The sequence below is a fragment of the Chiloscyllium plagiosum genome, unplaced genomic scaffold (assembly GCF_037043375.1).
Source record: "Chiloscyllium plagiosum isolate Xiang-an unplaced genomic scaffold, Cpla_swu_hap1 HiC_scaffold_7, whole genome shotgun sequence".
NCBI lineage: Eukaryota > Metazoa > Chordata > Chondrichthyes > Orectolobiformes > Hemiscylliidae > Chiloscyllium > Chiloscyllium plagiosum.
In genome coordinates this window covers 54168511-54186828 of record NW_028270145.1, presented here as the reverse complement: position 1 = coordinate 54186828, position 18318 = coordinate 54168511, and the positions used below count along the sequence as shown (strand labels likewise).

The 18318-nt window shown below is 38.4% G+C and overlaps 1 protein-coding gene across 4 annotated transcripts in view; it reads left to right on the top strand.

Moving 5' to 3' along the window:
* metap1d (methionyl aminopeptidase type 1D (mitochondrial)) overlaps positions 1 to 18318 on the top strand; it is a 171341-nt gene that overhangs the window by 65319 nt on the left and 87704 nt on the right. For all 4 annotated transcript variants that reach the window (XM_087989034.1, XM_087989032.1, XM_043693641.2 and 1 more), the window contains exons 2-6: positions 8396 to 8556; positions 9656 to 9805; positions 11257 to 11405; positions 15599 to 15641; positions 16979 to 17142. In XM_087989034.1, the coding sequence (XP_087845160.1) occupies positions 8396 to 8556; positions 9656 to 9805; positions 11257 to 11405; positions 15599 to 15641; positions 16979 to 17142 (667 nt within the window). The remainder of the gene's footprint in view (positions 1 to 8395; positions 8557 to 9655; positions 9806 to 11256; positions 11406 to 15598; positions 15642 to 16978; positions 17143 to 18318) is intronic.

Here is an 18318-nt window from a genome sequence, read left to right as displayed (position 1 = left end):
CAATTTAGCATGGCCAATTCATCTGACCTGCACACCTTTGGACTGTGGGAGGAAACCGGAGCACCCAGAGGAAACACATGCAGACACAGGGAGAATGTGCAAACTCCACACAGACAGTCGCCTGAGGCTGGAATCGAACCTGGGACCCTGGTGCTGTGAGGCAGCAGTGCTAACCCCTGAGCCACTGTGCCACCCATAATTTTTCACTTTAGAACCTGGTTTTCCAAATTGTAGGGATAGCATAGCATGAACCTTTATCTCACTTGTTACTCATTGTGAGCAATGTACTGGCTGATGCAGTGCTTGATTTCATTGCTCACATTTGGCTAGTAAGATTACATTTCTTGCCTTCTGCAGACCTCCCTCAATTCGCACAGTTGTGCTTTAACATTTCTCCTTTCAGTTCCTCAGGCATAATTATTCAAATTCCTTTGTACACTATACCATCTTAAGCTGTCAGTTCATCTCTGTATGTTCAAAATGCCCTTGTGATTATAGGAATGGATTTGATATTTTGGGGCCATACTTTTATCACTACTACTTGCAACATTTGGAGAGTTGCGTCTTATTGTCTATTGGATTCAATGTCTCTGTGGGTTGAAGGTTTCTCGAGCATGTTGAGCTACTGTTTCTTGTTGCATCAGGAAGATTTCGCACTCTGTAATGGCATTCTCTGTTTTTTTTTAAGAGGCTGTGCTGCTCTTGAAGGCATGCCAACAATACACATATCTGTTTCCCTTGTTTTTATGTCATGCTCAGATGATAAAAGATTCCTGGAGAAGGGCTTATGCCCGAAACGTCGATTCTCCTGTTCCTTTGATGCTGCCTGACCTGCTGCGCTTTTCCAGCAATACATTTTTAAGCTCAGATGATATCAGTCCAACTAGAGTAACATTCTTTGCAGACGCTTTGGAGGAGATAGTAGTGGCCTGAGGAAAATGCTTTGAAGTAGCTTGTGGGTGGAACTCCACAGTGTTATGATCTGAGCTGATGCTCCTAATGGATAAGTCAGACCTTATCTAAAATCTAGCTTGATAGATCATATATTTTTGAAAAAATTAATGTGGTGGTCTTTTATAGAAACCCATAAGCACATAATGCTGCACATTTGGTTTTAACAGTAAGCCAGAAGTTTATTACATTAAAAGAAACTATCTATACAGCTTGAAAGTTTGAAAGATTTCAAAACATAAGGCAAAACAAAATCATGTCTACTCCCCAACATCACCAATTTACAGTCAATCAAAATCCATAGAAATTTCTTCCCTCTTAAATCTGCCAGTTTTACCTAACTGTTTCTTCTCAGTTTTGTCCTTGGACTAGAAAACCTATTCCTTGAATCCTCATACTACTGAAAAATTAGACTTCATGTAGTCTTTTAATAATCTGCAGAGTTCTAACCAAATGTTCTTGGAAATTTCAAAACTTAACTGTTTCACTGACCTAATTTATTTCCTGAACTATTTTGAAAAATCTCCTTTTCAAAGAGAATTGCATCTGGCTTCACTTAGGTCTTCAAAATGCTCAAAAGATTTTGAACTAAATTTTTAAATATATTTGTTCATTCTAACTTCTGCTAATCTAATGGCTTAATGTCTTTATTGTCTAGTAGCAAACTCCCATAATAAAAGCAAACATCTACTAACACTCTCGAAGGCAGATGCTGGTTTAAAATCATGGTTCTGAAAAGATTGATAGAATTCATTTTTAAACCTCATTGCAAAAGTAGGCCAACACCTATCTGCCATTAGATTGAAATTCAAACTGTTAAAAAAACAAATATTATTAATGTATATAAGTAATACACCTAAATCACATTGGTCACTTTGCCTCTTCAAAGTGAATATTGATAAAAATGTATGCACGCAAAGACAATGGTGAGACATTCTTCCTCAAATTGGAGAACATTCAGAAGAGATTTACCAGGATGTTGCTGGATATGGAAGATTGAGTTATATTGAAAGGCTGGATAGGCTGGGACTTCTTTCACTGGAGCGTAGGAGGTTGAGAGGTGATCTGATAGAAGTTTATAAAATAAAGAGAGGTATGGATAGAGTTAATGAAAGTTGTCTTTTCCCGAAACTAGTGGGCACATTTTAGGGTGAGAGGAGAGAGATTTAAAAAAGACATTAGAGGCAAATTTTTCACATAGAGGGTGGTTCGCGTGTGGAATGAACTTTCTGAGGAAGTGTTGGATGTGGGTACGATTACAACATTTATAAGACATTTGAAATGATACTTGAATTGGAAAGGCTTGGAGGGATATGGGCCAGGAGCAGGCAGGTGGGTCTTGTTTAGTTTGGGATTATGTTCAGCATGGACTGGTTGGACTGAAGGGTCTGTTTCCGTGCTATATGACTCTAACACGCTGGATGCAACCATAACTGCATTAGAGTTGTTCCAAGTCATAGAGTCACAGAGTATTACACAATGGAAACTTGCCCATTGTGCCTGTGCCACTCCCGCAGCACTGCTATAATGTCATTCCCAGCAGTTGGCACATATCCTTTTGCATTATGATATTTCAAGTGTTCGTCTAAACATTGTTGTGATAATTCCTGCATCTACCACCTTTTCAGGCAGTGAATTCCAGAAGTGACCTATTGAAATATACAGGATTCTTAGGGGACTTGACAGTAGATGTGAAAAGGTTATTTCCCCATATGGGAAATGTCTATCTCCAGAAAGCTTAATTATTGAATAAGGAGTCAGTTATTTAGGACAGAGATGAGGGATTTCTTCACTGAGAGAGTAATAAATCTTTGGAATTCTTGACTGCAGATTGCTGTCAAGCTGGGTCATTAAAGCTAAGATAGACAGATTTTTAATCAGTAAGGAAATTAAGGTTTATGGGGAAAAAAGGCAGGAAAGTGGAGTTATGGATTATCAGATCAGTCATAATATCATTGAATGGCAGAGCAGACTCTGGCTGAACGGTGTTCTTTTGCTCCTGTGTCATTTGATCTGAGGTTCTTCAGCCAATGGCCATGTATAAAAGTCCAAAGGGAACTGTTTTCAGTCACGTGGTGTTCCCACAGTCACCCAAGCCTGATCTCAATCCTGTTAGTTGGTCACTAACATTTGGGCGCTTTATATGATCAGGAACCAGAGATCTGTCTCCTTACTCTTAAATTTTTTTTTAATACATTTTGATTGTGAACGGAAATGGGAAAAGAACCACTTTAAAAGTCAAGGGTTTTTGAAATGTTGCTGTACTTTTTAAAAGCAAGTAACACAATACTCATAATAAGGGTTGTTAACACTGTTACTTGTTCAAGCAGGATTGGAAGCCTAGTAACACGTGAGCTAGAGCAAAGGGACTAAATACAAAAGGAGATTTGGCTGGTCACTAGTCCACAGACCAGTTATTGATGACAAATGCCTGTTGCCTTCCACCATCTATGAGATTGGTGCTCTACAGCTTGGGATGTAAATGTTTGGTCCAGAAGCAATTGGACATCCAAAAAGGAAGGGGCTATGTTTCTGCTTTGCAGTAAAAAAAATCTCAACCAGGAGAATCAACAGATCAGTCAGGGAGTTGTACAGAAATCAGACAGGGGCCTAGTCAGTCCTCAGGGCTGTTTTTGCAAGTCAGTGCAGAGTGTGGAGATGGACCATGGTCAGTCTTCGGGGTTGTGCAGTAAATATCAAGAGGGCTGTCATGGGGGAATTGCTGCTCATGGAAAATTAGGTAAGTGCGGAGATTAGAGCCAACATGCTGAAATGCAATGAGATAATTGCTGTAAAAGGGGACAACTCTAGATAGAAGAAGTCATGGGAAGGAATTAGGGGAGGAGCGGGATCATCAATGGTCACTACCCGAGCTTCGGTAGAAGGGGCATTATATCTGAGGTAATGCATAGCTATGCAGTAAGTCTGGGTTCAGGTTCAAGTTGAGAGATGAGTGGTTAAGTTAAAGTGTAAAGTGGGAACTTTGGTGAGCTCAAAACAAATGGAATTGATGGAAACAGCAATGCAGGAAGGGCTAGGAAGGTTGAAGGTGCAAGGTGTTTCAGAATGTACGTGGTTTGCAGTGAGAGTACCAATTTTTAATGTGGCTGACCTCTTTAATAGGTTCAGTTCGGTCAGTGTGCAAGTAACTTTTAATCATCATTGCCACATCTTGGATGTCTGCGCCTGAGAACTGCTATGATGCCTATATTCCTGATAGCCCACAGGTTCCTGCTTTGTTTCAAGGACCATAATCCTTACCAGGGCGGTAGACCAGGGCTATCCTCTGCAGCCATGGTCGTTGACTCCAGTGCACAATCTCCTGCCTGAAACTAAGTGTGGATAAAATACAGCCCATTGTTCAATCAGGGCCATCATGTTATTTAACAAAGGTGAGTATTAACAACTGTCATGGGATTTGCAAAATCTGATGCTCCCAAATTCAACAGTGACAGCATGCTTTGTCAAAATGGGCATTAAGGAAATGGGTAGCATTTCTTCAGACAGGGGTTCTAATTCTTATGGAGCTTAAAAATAGTTTGCTTGTGTGCTTCATTCTTGTAGCAAACAGTTGATGATTTAATATCCTAAGATATCTATAGTATTCTATGTATAATAAAATGTCATCTTGATCACCTGTGTATTCTCAGAAAGTTTTCTTTTTCCTTGCTCTCCTTTATGTCCAATTGCAGTCCTCAGGTCCACAGCAGGAATAGAAGAAAATTGGCCTATAGCAGACCCTGTTGACCTCGAAGGTTTGAATGTAAGATTCTGAGGGTATTTATGGCTAGATACCCTCACCATATCCAAGCTATCCTGCCTAAATGCAGGCTCATCCTTCTCAGCTTGACTTCAGGGTAGAGAGTAGCGGGCTAAGCACCTCTGGTGTGTCCTGAGAGGAGAAATCTGCGCAGGGGCTAGGGTCTCTGTGGTTCTTTTCGTGTCTGGGTGCCTATTGGCAGCACCCTGTCTCTTTGAAAAGTAGGGGTGTCTCGAGTGAAGTCCTTGACCCCCTATAACCTTGCCATTGATACTGAATACCACCATCAGAGGCAAACTGGCCAGAGCTAGCATGGTGCTAGTAATGTTGGTGGACTCCTCCAATCTTCAATCTCGTTTATTGAGTGAATCCTACAGACTTGCCTGCAGCTTCTCTGTGTGCGCATTTGCACAAGGTTATTAATGGCAGACACCATTGAGTCTTCGACCTGGGACAGAACAGGTTCCTGGTCTCTTATTGATGAGTGCCAATGATCTGGGGCATCTCTTTCTTGCTAACTGTTGTTTTGCTAAAGTACCCACTGAAATGAAAGCATCTGAGCTAGTGGAGTGAGCAGGGGAACCTTTGCCTATACATCCTCAGAGAGATCTGTGACCTGTTCCTCAGAGGTGTAGGAGGACCTGATGGCTGGTGGGGTGGACCATTTCTGGACAGAGGCTGTGTGGATACCACTGGTGCTTGCCGAAGACACAGAAGGAATGGATTGTGCGAGTAGGGAGGTTTGAGCATCTTTAAGAATCCACTCACAGTGGTGCCAATAGAAGGTCAGTGTAGCATTTTACAATTAATCTAACTTGGTTTCTGGGACATATACATCTTTTGCACATGGATAGCAGTGAGTTGAGGGGTGCGTAGGTTAAGTTACTATATTTTGCATTAGGATTAAACCTCGGCACAACATCGTGGGCCAAAGGACCTGTTCTGTGTTGTACTTTTCTATGTTCTTTGTTCTATCCCCACACGAGTGGTCTTGATCCTGTACCATTAATTCAAGGATGTTTTCCTTATGGGGGTGAGGAAATGAATGTCACTGATTCCCCGCATTCCCATCTTTTGCACATGGATAGCAGTGAGTTGAGGGGTGAGGATGTATAGGCAAAGGTTCCCCTGCTCACTCCACTAGCTCAGATGCTTTCATTTCAGTGGGTACTTTAGCAAAACAACAGTTAGCAAGAAAGAGATGCCCCAGATCATTGGCACTGTTGCCCCACCACCTGGCCTTTTCAGCCCTAATGTGGGCTGTTTTCTCCTGAAATGAGACAAAGGGAGGGATTGAACAAGATGAAAATGGCTGGTACAGTTTTGGTTGGTTTTGGTCTGGATGCAGGAATAATGGCGTGATCCATGTGAGTGAAAATTGAAGAGGGTCGAAGAGCTCAGAACTTTGTGGGGATGGGAGTTTAGATCAGAGTGTTGCTGGAAAAGCACAGCAGGTCAGGCAGCATCCGAGAAGCAGGAACATCGATGTTTCAGGCAAAAGCCCTTCTGATTCCTGATAAAGGGCTTTTGCCCAATACGTCGATTTTCCTGCTCCTGGGATGCTGCCTGACCTGCTGTGCTTTTCCAGCACCACTCTGATCTAAACTCTGGTTTCCAGCATCTGCAGTCCTCACTTTTACCTTTGTGGGGATGGGCTGAGTAAGAGCCATCAAGGGAAGATGCTGCATGCAGTAGAGAGTGTGGCACACCAAGAGTCTTGGTGAGAGATGTATACAATAACAGTGGGAGTATGAGGCAGCAGAAGGACAATGGTGGCACCTACCAATGGATGTGCAGAAGATTATTAACCTTCTTATGGCATTGCTGTACATACCTCCAGACCATGGACACTGCATTCACCTAGGTGGCTACTGTGGACCAGACTTGTCAGAACATTTTTCTGGGGTCCTGGAAAAAGAGGATGCTCCTCCTCTCCATCACCATGTCCACCAGGACCTCCAGGTTCATGTCAGCAAAGCTGGCCACCTGTTTGCCTCTCTCAATTGTGGCCTTACCAGTTAGTCATACTGCAACACTATGAAGAACATTTCCTTGAGCAGAAGATTGACTCCACATCTGTAATGCTTCATTTGCGCAATGACGAATCAGGTAATCAGTGGGAAATTGAGAGAGAAAAATCATCAGGGCCTCATAGAAGAGAACCTTCCATGGAACTCCCTGAAATTGACACTTAGTAAAATATGGAAAATTTGCCCCCTTGTATGCTTTGGCAGCATATAAAAATGGGCATCAAATATACATGTTTAGATTGTCTGTTTTGCGCTACATTTCAGATTAAATGTATTTATGTAGTCTTTCTGCTTTGGACACATTTGAAGATCCAGGCCAAAATTACACCCAAAATTCTTCTAGTTTTGTGAAATATGTTTCTTCACCTAAAGCTGCCACTCAAACTTATTTGCATTTTGCCAATTATAATATTTGAAAAGAACCAGCATAATCGACCAACATTCAGATTATAGATTTAAAGTCATTCGTTGATCTCAATTCTTGATTTAGTTTGAGTGGTAATCTTGTTGCGGTTTGACTGATACAGCTGAAAATAGATTTATTGCAAAAATGAGCTTTTATTTAATCTATCCAGTCCTCTACATTTGTGTAAACTGATTTTTTAATAAATAAACATAACTTTTAAAAATATATGGAGATACTTACTAATTAATTCGGTGTACAGTGGATAGTTTTTTTTTAATGAACTAAAAACAAAGCTTTTTAGATGTGCCTATTATTGTTTCTTTGCATTGAAGGAACCACCTTAAATTTAAACCTTTTCCAGGCTTTCAAAACTCACAATGGTGATTCATTTGATCAGGAGTGTAGCCAGCTTTATAGACAGGGGCTTGCTTAAAGTACTAGATTTTTAAAACTTATGAGAAAAGGTAGCAGAGTTTGCACTGGAAATTCCTTTAGATTTTCATTTGTTTGGGCAATTTTGTGTGAATTGCATTGCAGGGAAGGAACAGTACAATCTACTGAAAACTCCAAGCCGAAATCTTGTAAATCTGGATTTGACACAAGTTGAAAATCTGTGTTGTTAGTGACAAAAACAAACTGGATAAAATACTTAGAAATCCTTATGTTCTGCCTGGAGCATTAAGCTTCCTGACAAACTTAGTGTGTGACATTGACATTTCTCAATGAGTAAAAAGAATCTAAATTATTCTTTTTGTTGAATGAGAATGTGAAGCATGAAGGAAGGTAAAGAGAAAGGAACTGATTCCAGGAGTGTTCACAACATATCATTACTAAGTACACAGGTACGTAAATGTGATACAGACAAGAATATCAAGCCAGATTTATTGAAAAATAAACTGTTTTTGTAAATAAATTGCCAATTCATTACAGAACATTGACAAAACAAATTTAAAGAATGCAGGGCTGCCATATTATTTTACTATTCTAAATTACTTAACCAACTGATTTCATAGAGCAGATTATCTTTGAAAGGCTTGTGTGAGATATAAGTGTGGCATGGACCCGGTGGATTTATTGGCTTGTTTCTTTGCTTTAATTACCATGGATTACTACTTTTGAGAAAAATATGTAATGTTTTAGTATCTGAAGTTTCCATAAATATACATTAAAAAGTGCCATTTTGACTTAACTAGAAGAAATATTGAAAAACTGTTGGCAAATGCAAGGAATATGACTTTGTTTCCACAGGATGTGTGACTGCCTGCTGCAGAATTTCCTCATCACAATTCACTACTGCTCACAAGCTCAAACCATTTGGGGTTCAGTTTATAAGATGTATCTTTTTGGAGCGTACCTCCTGCAGTGTTGTCCATCCAGCTATTGTTGGACCATCTTACCCTGTACCCAAGGTACGCGGTTATTGATTTAAAGTATTATTCTTTCAACAAGACTCCCTGCTGGGTTTCGTGATTACCTGTAAGAGAGGTTAAGGTGAAATGAGAGCTGTGACAAGTTAAGTAGAAATAATGAGGAAGACTCGATATGTAATTGTGGATAAGGTCAAAGAAGGGTAAAGAACTCAGATATTTGGCAGACATAGTGGATTTTATAACATTTACGCGCTTTAAAGAAAATATGTGGTGGAGTACAAAATTGAATCAGAGTTTTCTCATTATTAAATTTCATGTATTTAAATTTAAGCAGTTATTGGTTAAGAACTAAGTATAGCTTTGCCATATTAAGGAGTTACTGATGATGTTTATGATATGGAGCATAATTATGTACAGTACTTTTGTATGTCAGTAAGCGGTCGAAATAAATGCTGAAACCAGTTCATAAAACTACAACTTGACATACAACATAGTATAAAAGGATATTTCTATCTAAACTATGTGATAAACTTTACCTGTCAAAATATTTAGTGTATTTCAATGAATTGCACAAATTTCTTTAACAGTAAGTAATATCCACATCTATGAAAGGTGCTGGCTTCAGTAGAACTTAGGCCTTTGAGCTAAAAAGCCAAGGCATGCTTTCATGTTTAGGTTTTTGCATTCAATAGATTATACTGGCAATGAATAATTCATTTTGCCGATAGAAATGTAGATTAAAAAAAACCCCTGTGCTTCATCAAAATTAATAAAAGTTGCTCAAATTTGTTTTTAAGTTGGTAAACCAACTATTCATTTTAAACAAAACTCAGTAATTTCATCCCCAAATTTGCTACTTTAGAGTAGTTCAGTCAGGGGCTACAAAACAGCAAGCTGCTATTCGGGTTAGTCTTTAGAGTTAACAGTGTTCCTAAGAACTTAGAAGTTGGCAATGTTAAGTTCAAAAGGGCATTTGAAGAAATATTGCAGCAGCCTTGGGGTTTGTCTGATGACTCAGGAAGGGTTGACACTGTAACACTCAGGGCAAACTGCCATGAAGCAGGAGTCTCTTTTTGAGAAAATGATCCCATTGTCACGGTCCAGTTTTCTCATCTTCATTTTCAATCTTTTTTTCAAGCACATAAAGAAGCCAGACTATGTGACGACAGGCATTATACCAGACTGGGGAGACTGCATCGAAATTAAAGATGAAGATCAGATTCAGGGTCTTCGACAAGCCTGTCAGCTGGCTCGCCAGATCCTCCTCTTGGCTGGAAGTAGTTTAAAGGTAATGTATGTTGTTGAAAAGGTTAACTGAAAAGAACCATTTTAACAATTTTTCCTCTGTCTTTGTGCTCTTTCTCTATCTTTGTTAGTTAAAACAATTTTAAATCAAAACATCTAATGTTTTAGTCATTTTAAAAGGCTTCAAATTGTAAAAGTAAAGTAATTTTTGATAGTTTTCTAGATCAACATCAAACCTTTATTTCTTTGACTGCTTATAAAACAAGATTATAATTATCTCATTATAAAGCAAGAACACATTTTTTAAAGTTTTATAAAGGATATTGGTGTCTATTTCTTTTTCCCTTTGACATGATAAATAGAAAATGCCAAATCAGAACTCATATATACTTCTAAGCTTTTACTACCGCAATAGTTCTTTTTCTTAATTTCTCATACCAAGTGGCATACAAGACAGACAAAGCACACGCTTATATCTATTTCCAGAGCTAGATTTTCCTAGAAAAGGTCATAATGTTGTTCCCAAAGGCTATAGCTTAAGGGCCATTACTTGTTGTCAAGCATGGCTGACAAGGAGTCATCCATTCTGACCGCCATCCATAGCCTAATGGAAGGATTTCTAGGGTGATAATCAATCTTGTTGGCCACATTGAACACACCTTTCATGAACACACCTTTCAAGTGTTGAGGGGCTTATGGTCCAAAGGTAGGGCATTATAAAACCTCCTCCTCCGTAATTATCAAGTTATAACTCAGATCTAAGTGGAAAATCAAATGATGGCATATTAAAATTTTCTAGCAAAGATACAACTTCAGTTTCATTATTTTAGTTAGATGTTGTGACCCAATCACGAATGTTGAAGTAGCATTTAATGTGATATTTCAAGTATAAATTATTTTAAAATTATTTTAATTTGACTGCCTACCTAAAGATTTTCAGATAGAATGAAAGTCACAATTTTGTAGGTAGCATGGGTTTTGATGTGGGGTTGGGTGTGGTGGATAGTTGCACCATCCATACAAGAAGCAGAGTTAAATTCTAAATTCAGTGGTATTCAGAGTTAATCATATTTGGTTTCACAATACTGTGATCCAGTTTGAATTTTAGTATTAATTCATTAGTGATATAATTAATGACTATTATATCACGCTGACACTCATTACATATAATAGAGAAGATTGGATTCTTTTGTTTTGATTGCCTCTGCATAATTTCAAATTGAAAGCAATGTTGGTTTGTGGGTTCATATTTCTACTTTAGTCGACAATACAGAGTATATTCCTGTAGTGAGTAATAGCCAGCAATATTTGACATCTTCTTTTAATTTGGTCTACCAATGATAAAACTGACTCTAATGGGACATAGTAAAAGCTAAACCTTAAAAGATTTTATTGTTCTTCCCAACTCTGTTAGCTAATAGAAGGTGCCTGTTAAAGTTTGGAATATTGTACGAATACTAGTATTTCTTCCATTCTGTTATTTTCAATTTTTAGGTCGGTATGACAACTGAAGAGTTGGATTACGTTGTTCATCATGAAGCAATCAGAAATAATGCATACCCATCGCCATTGGGTTATGGAGGTTTTCCAAAATCTGTTTGCACCTCTGTGAACAATGTAGTATGCCATGGCATACCTGACAGGTATATGTTTATACTCATTTGTCCAGTTGATTAATCTTGGAGCTCTTTTCCTAAACATATTTAGGTTCTTAATATTGTATTCCCATATGAATTAAATTTTAAGCAATTGGTAGATTACAGTAGATCTTGGTGTACATGTCTCCCAAAAATTCCTCAAAAAATGAATATCAATTTATACAGTGAGGAAAATAATCTTAAATTCCTGTGCATCTTCACGACGTATCCCATATTACCTGCTTTATCTCTTGTGCCTCGTAATGAGGTACTATCAAGTAAAATGTGCCTGTGGGATGAAAAACTGAGACTGACTATAAATAAGAGCATTACATGTAATGGCTGAAAAGGTGGGTCAATTTAGATTGAATAGATGCGAGCTTGATTTTTGGGGTCAGATAAATGGGCTTTCTGCGAGCTTGATCAACATATACACCTCAATTTGCATTATATAAAATTTTGTTTACTGGAAAAGGAAATATGTAAATACTAGAATTTTGAAATAAAACAAAGATTGCAGAAATACTTGACAGATGTGCCAACATTTGTAAAGAGAAAGCATACGTTACCAGTTGGTGTGGACACCTTTGATTCTCTGTGACAAGGCTTCTTAACATTAGCATTTAGCTACCACCCAAATGTTTAAGTGAAATCTACACATAAACATTAACCTTGCATTTTGCTTCTCAGCTGTTACTGCATGGTTATTAATTTCCAGTGGCTTCTGGGACTTCTTTAGCCTTTTTTTACTTTTTTTATATATTCAGTCATGGGGTGTGGCTTCTGTGACTGACCAGCATTTATTGCCATCCCCAGTTGCCCTTGAGAATGTGGCAGTGACTTGTTTCCTTGAACCATAGCAATCCACTGTAGGGTCACCCACAATTCCTTTTGGGAGGGAATTCCAGAATTTTGACCCAGTGACAGTGAAGGAAGGGCAATATATTTCCAAGTCAGGATAGTGAGTGGCTTGGAGGGGAACTTGCTGGCGGTGGTGTTCCCACGTAGCTGCTGCCTTTGACCTTCTAAATGGAAGTGGTTGTGGTTTGGAAGGTGTTGTCTAAGAACCTTTGGTGAATTTATGTCGTGCATCTTGTAGATAGTGCATAATGCTGCTACTGAGCAGCAGTGGTGGAGGGAGTAAATGCTAGTAGATATGGTACCATCAAGCAGGCTGCTTCCCTAGTTTTTCTGTCAAAAGAGTAGCCACTTTTCTCAAGCTTCTTGAGTGTTGTTGGAGTTGTAGTCATCTAGGCAAGTAGGAACTATTCCGTCACACTGCTGACCTGTGTCTTATAAATGTTAGACAGACTTGGGAAGTCAAGAGATGAGTATCTTGCCACAATATTAACAGTCTCTGATTTGCTTCTGTAGCCACTGTATTTAAGTCGAGAGTGTGGTGCTGGAAAAGCAAAGCAGGTCAAGCAGCTTCCAAGGAGCAGGCGAATCAACGCTTTGGGCAAAATCCCTTCATCAGGAATGGTGGCTTTTCCAGAAATGTCAGTTATCCTGCTCCTTAGATGCTGCCTGACCTGCTTTGCTTTTCCAGCAACACACTTTCGACTCTGATCTCCAGCATAGGCAGTCCTCACTTTCACCCACTGTATTTAATTGGTGAGTCCAGTTGAGTTTCTGGTCAGTGGTAATCCCCAGGATATTAATAATGGGGCATTCAGTGGTAGTAACATCATTGAATGTCACAGGGCAGTGGTTAGATTGTGTCTTATTGCAGATGATCATTGCCTGGCATTTTGTGTGGTGCAAATATTACACGCCACTTGTCAGTCCAAGCCTTGATATTGTCCAGATCTTGTTACATTTGAACATGGATTGCTTCAGTATCTGAGGAGTCACGAATGGTGCAGAACATTGTGCAGTCATTAGTGAACATCTCCACTTCTGACCTTATAATGGAGGGAAGGTCATTGATGAAGCAAGTGAAGATGGCTAGGACACTACCATGAGGAAATCCTGCAGAGATGTTCTGGAGCTGAGATAACTGACCTCCAACTACCACAACCATCTTCCTATGTGCTAGGTATGACCCCAACCAGCCTCCTTTTTTGGTCCTCATCGTCTTTGTGTGAATAAGTGGCCTTATGATTCCATTGGTAGTTTCTGAGCTAGAAGTGCTGAGTTGAAATCTCACTCAGGAGTTGTTGGCCATGGATAAAAAGTTCATTCTGTGGTCTAACATTATAAAAATTAGCAGACTAATTATCAACAAAATATTGGGGAACAAGTATGATGTTCCAAAAAAAAACTTAGTGTGAATAAACCATAGGTGTGGTTGTAGTGTTTTCTGCACTAAGTGTGGGATCAGGCATTTTTAGGAGTTACTAAACCCCATTTCTCAGCGGTGGCTTTCAGTGGCCACCCCCTTGCCGTATCTCCAATTGCTCTCAGATTGAGGCAAACAGAACTTGCCCCCAAACTCAGTAAGCCGGCTTCCCTAGTTTCTCTGTCAAAAGAGTAGCCACTTTTCTCATCTGCTGGGAAATCGGGTTATTGGGTCTAAGATATTTCACGTTGTTAATTGATCAATTATGGGCCTTATTGGTGGCAGGTTGCCCACAAAACCTACTGCCAAGAACTTAACTGCTGGTGGGAAGAGGCAGGTACCTCACCTTTGAGCATCAGTCCAATTATTTGCTCTTAGAACAAGCTACCCTGCTACCTCTAAGGAGGTCAAATCCAACCCATTGGCTTTATTGGGAAAGTGTTAGGCTGTTAGAAATAATAGGTTGGTAACTGGTCACAGTCTTGGGGGAAATGTTTGGGAGGAGGTGAAGCAGCCAGTAACGGGGGCAAGTGGTGAAATGTGATGAAATGTCCAGGAATATATTCAATCAGAGTTGCCTCTCTCACGCTCTCTCTCTGTCTCTCACACTCTCCCCTCTCTTATCTTCCCCTTTCCCCCAGAAGCTGTATGCTTTCAGTCCAATAGACGCTGGAGCTGAGATGACTGACCTTAAGTATTATGAATACAACATATTGTAATTGTGTTGGACACTGTATAGATTAAAGGATCTTCTCCTGATTATCATCATTTACCATATGAATATTATTATGTTCTATTGCAGTTGACAATCTCTCTGGTCTTTCATGAATTGGCAAGCAGTGTAAAATTGCATTGAAACCACCAATCTACAGCAATACTATAGGATTATGTCTAAAATAACTGTTTCCTCTCGTGGCCTGTCTGAAATTGATTAAATCTTCACATTGATGACTTGGAAAAATATTTCAGTAACCTAGTAAGAGTAATGATTTGAAGCATTTCAAGACAAAGTATTCACATAAATAAGATTGCTAAAATTGCCCAACTGTTTAAAACTTAATCCATTAAACAAAGTTTATTTCTCTAGCGAAAGTTAAATCACTCTTGTACATAAATCAGAGCTATCATCAGAAAATACATTGTGAACATTGTCCTCTGCTTTGGCTTTTTCACTGCTGACATGAAGTGTGAACTTTAACCATCAGAGCAACAGGCCAATAGTAGTTGCTTGGTTTCTTTTTTGTTTTTTTTTCCGTTTTGGAAGGTTTAATTGAATTTAATTCATGTAAATTGAATGTTCATGTTCACTGGGGATATGTCCAATTTAAGAGGGGGAAACACATCATTATAATTTTACTCAATTTTCTGTGTTTTGTTGCCAAGCAGCACAGAATAAACTTATTGATAGATTTTACTGTGTCAGAAATGTGTTGCAATGATGTGAAAGGGACTCTGAAAGTTTTTATGAAGGACTGCTTAACTTTCTGTTAACTCCTTTCATCCAATTCATTCTTCAAAAATACTACAAGGTTCAAAGAACAGATATGATCATGTTTCATATTTCAACACTGTATTTTTCTTCAGTTAATTTTTTTTTCTCAAAGCTTAATGTGGTGGACGATTGAATTAATCAATGTATTACTTGCATGAATGGTGTATTCAGGTAATTTTTCAGAACTGGAAATCTCAATGTATATAATATGTGTAGTCATGCAACAGAAAAAAATATTGCTTTAATGAATTATCAAAAAAAGTCAGCATTTGTATTGTTTCTGCATCACATGGTGTTCTCATAATTTAATATAATTATAGTCATAAATAATTGCTAGGCCAATTCTGATCTGCCATTCATCTGATTACTCTGTTATGCTGATGTTTAAGAAATTTTCACTCAGTTTCTTAATGTTTATTTTTCTAGTCGACCTCTTCAGAATGGAGACATTATCAACATTGATGTCACGGTAAGTATTTAGTTTGAAACTAGTGAGACTTTGACCAGCATTTTGATCCCCAGCAGCAACAGGAAAAACTCTCGATTGAGAATGTGAAATGTACAGATGGGCATGTAATTCACTTCTGGTCAAGAAAGAACAGCTGCTTCCCCTTCCTTTTCCTTTTTGTTTATTTCTGTTTGAACAAGGTTTGCCTAGATTTTGGAGATGAAGTTAGATACTTTAAGATCAATGCAGAGTGATATGTCATCTCAATCTTGCTACATGTCATCCCCCTGAGAAGGTGTAATTGTTATTGATCCACTATGTAGTTACTGCAGAGCACTGCAGTGTTGGGAGGCTTCTGTGGATGAATGTGAGAGATGAGCTAATGTGCAGAAGGCTGGCATTTTTCCCTTCACTGTGCAGAGTTTGATCTTCCTCTTCCTGCTGATTCTGAGTGGGGCCTGTGATTATCATACTCTGTCATTACAGGCTTCAGTGACAGGCATAGCTTGTGTGTGTCAGTCTCCCAGGACAGTAATACTGTTGCTACAAAATGTCTTTCACAATTATTAAAACCTTGATTTAGGTATCCTGCTGCAAGTCTATTTCAATTAGAATTATTTGTAGATTTGACTTGAATATAAACAAAAAGAGTTCCAATTTTCTTAGCTTGACCTTATTACATTTGTCTTTAGGTTAAAATAAACACTTGGATGAAAATGTTAAATCTATCCTGTTTTTTAACTACAACTTACCATTTTTGTTTTTAGTATGCTATAGAATTAATTTTAAAAATTCCAAGACATTATTAATACAATTGCTTTGCATCTGTCTGGGTAATGCATTTTACTAGAGATCATTCCTTTTGTTGCACAATTATTAATCATTTACTGTCAACGATACAGATATCTAGGATAGAAGCAACTTGAGTTAAATGATCTGACGCTAAAAGCAACATTAAAAATTTCAAGTTAAGTTACGAATTATATTAACTGTTTCTATACAGCATATATATGTAGATGGTAATGTGATACATGTGCTATTTTCATTTTTTCTCATTCAATGAAGCAGTGTAAAGCTTTGTATATTTCTATAAACAATTGAGAACTGACCATGAAAGCATAATTGCATCCCCTGTGAATTGGTGGGAGGCAAGAATAGGGGGCAATGTGTAGGGATGGGGTATGACATACCTTGGTTTGCCTCGTTTGTAAATTCAAGCGTCAACCTTTGAACAGTGCCTTCTTGAAAATTATTATTTTGAGACATGGTTAAATCCATCATTGTCTTTGTAAATCCTTCAGTGTTTTTGTTTAAATATTAACAGAAAATTATTTCTGCTCCTTTTTTTGGCTGAATAGGTGTATTTTAATGGGTATCATGGTGACACCTCTGAAACATTCTTGGTTGGAAATGTGGATGAGTCTGGGCAAAAGCTCGTTGAGATTGCCAGAAGATGCAGAAATGAAGCAATTGCTGTTTGTAGGCCAGGAGCGCCACTGAATGTAATTGGAAACACAATCAGGTAAGTCTTGTACTGACAGGCTTGGGGGAAATCTAATGGGACAGAGGTTATTAGTGGTGTGGAATAAAGTTGATAACATGTTTTATGACATGAGGTCATCATTTTCAGCCTGATAGGAGTATTTGAACTGCCAGACAATAATGTTATTCCCAGAGCAAGGAAGATTACCTAAAGTGACTCAGTCTGTATAGCGAGAGTAGGAGGTGTATAAGATATCTTGCACTTACCTGCTGTTTAGTTTTCAGTACTTGTGTGTATATATTTTTCGCTTCTCCACTTCACACCAAAACTCTCTGTGGAAACATCTGGCTATTTTGTTAAGTCAAATAAAACCCATAAAATGTATCATTGCTGAATGTTACATTCTTGTCATTTAATGAAGAGTAGCTAAAGTCATGATTTTTTTTATTATTAGTCTGATCCTATAAACCTAAAACATTCCAAACTTACAGCAACATCAGTAACATTAATTTGATTTTCATTCTTTCCAATAACAGTATGATTGGGAATTTCATGTTTTTGCAGTTAAATTCTTGTATGAGTTTTTACAGCATAGACTGTGTGCTATTACAGTTATTAAAATATAATCTGCCACAGCATCTGCTAGATCAAACCACTCCTGTGAGTAGAAAATTTAGTCAATATAAAACTACCCTCAGAATAGAAATTAAATGCAAATGCAGCTTCATTTTACAGCTTGGAAGAGTTAAAAGATAAAGCTACTTAGTTTCTTAGAACTCCCAGGGTTTAATGCGTCTGCTGGTGGTGTTCTTACATTATATCTAACAAAATTTGTTCAGTGATAAAGGAAAAGAAAGCTCCAGAATTCTTATTCAAGCATTCTATCGAGCTCTGCATTCATGACTGTGTCTAAAGGGCATGTCAGTCTTTTGATTCACTTTGAGAGGTAATTATCCTTTTCCTGTCACGGAACAACAAATGATAGCTAACTGAGGCACATTTGCAGTAGTTGCATTCATCAATTGCTTAAAAAAAATTGAATTTAATTGTGTAACACAGCTGCATGTCAGCTTTTATCACATCTCTGTTGTACGATGTCTGGTTCTCCTTCCCTCTGTATATCTATTTTCTTGTTCCATCTTGTTTTTCTCTCGACACCACTGTCCCCCTCCTTCCCTCTTCATCCCCCCTCTCCCTACTTTCCTGTTAAAGTAA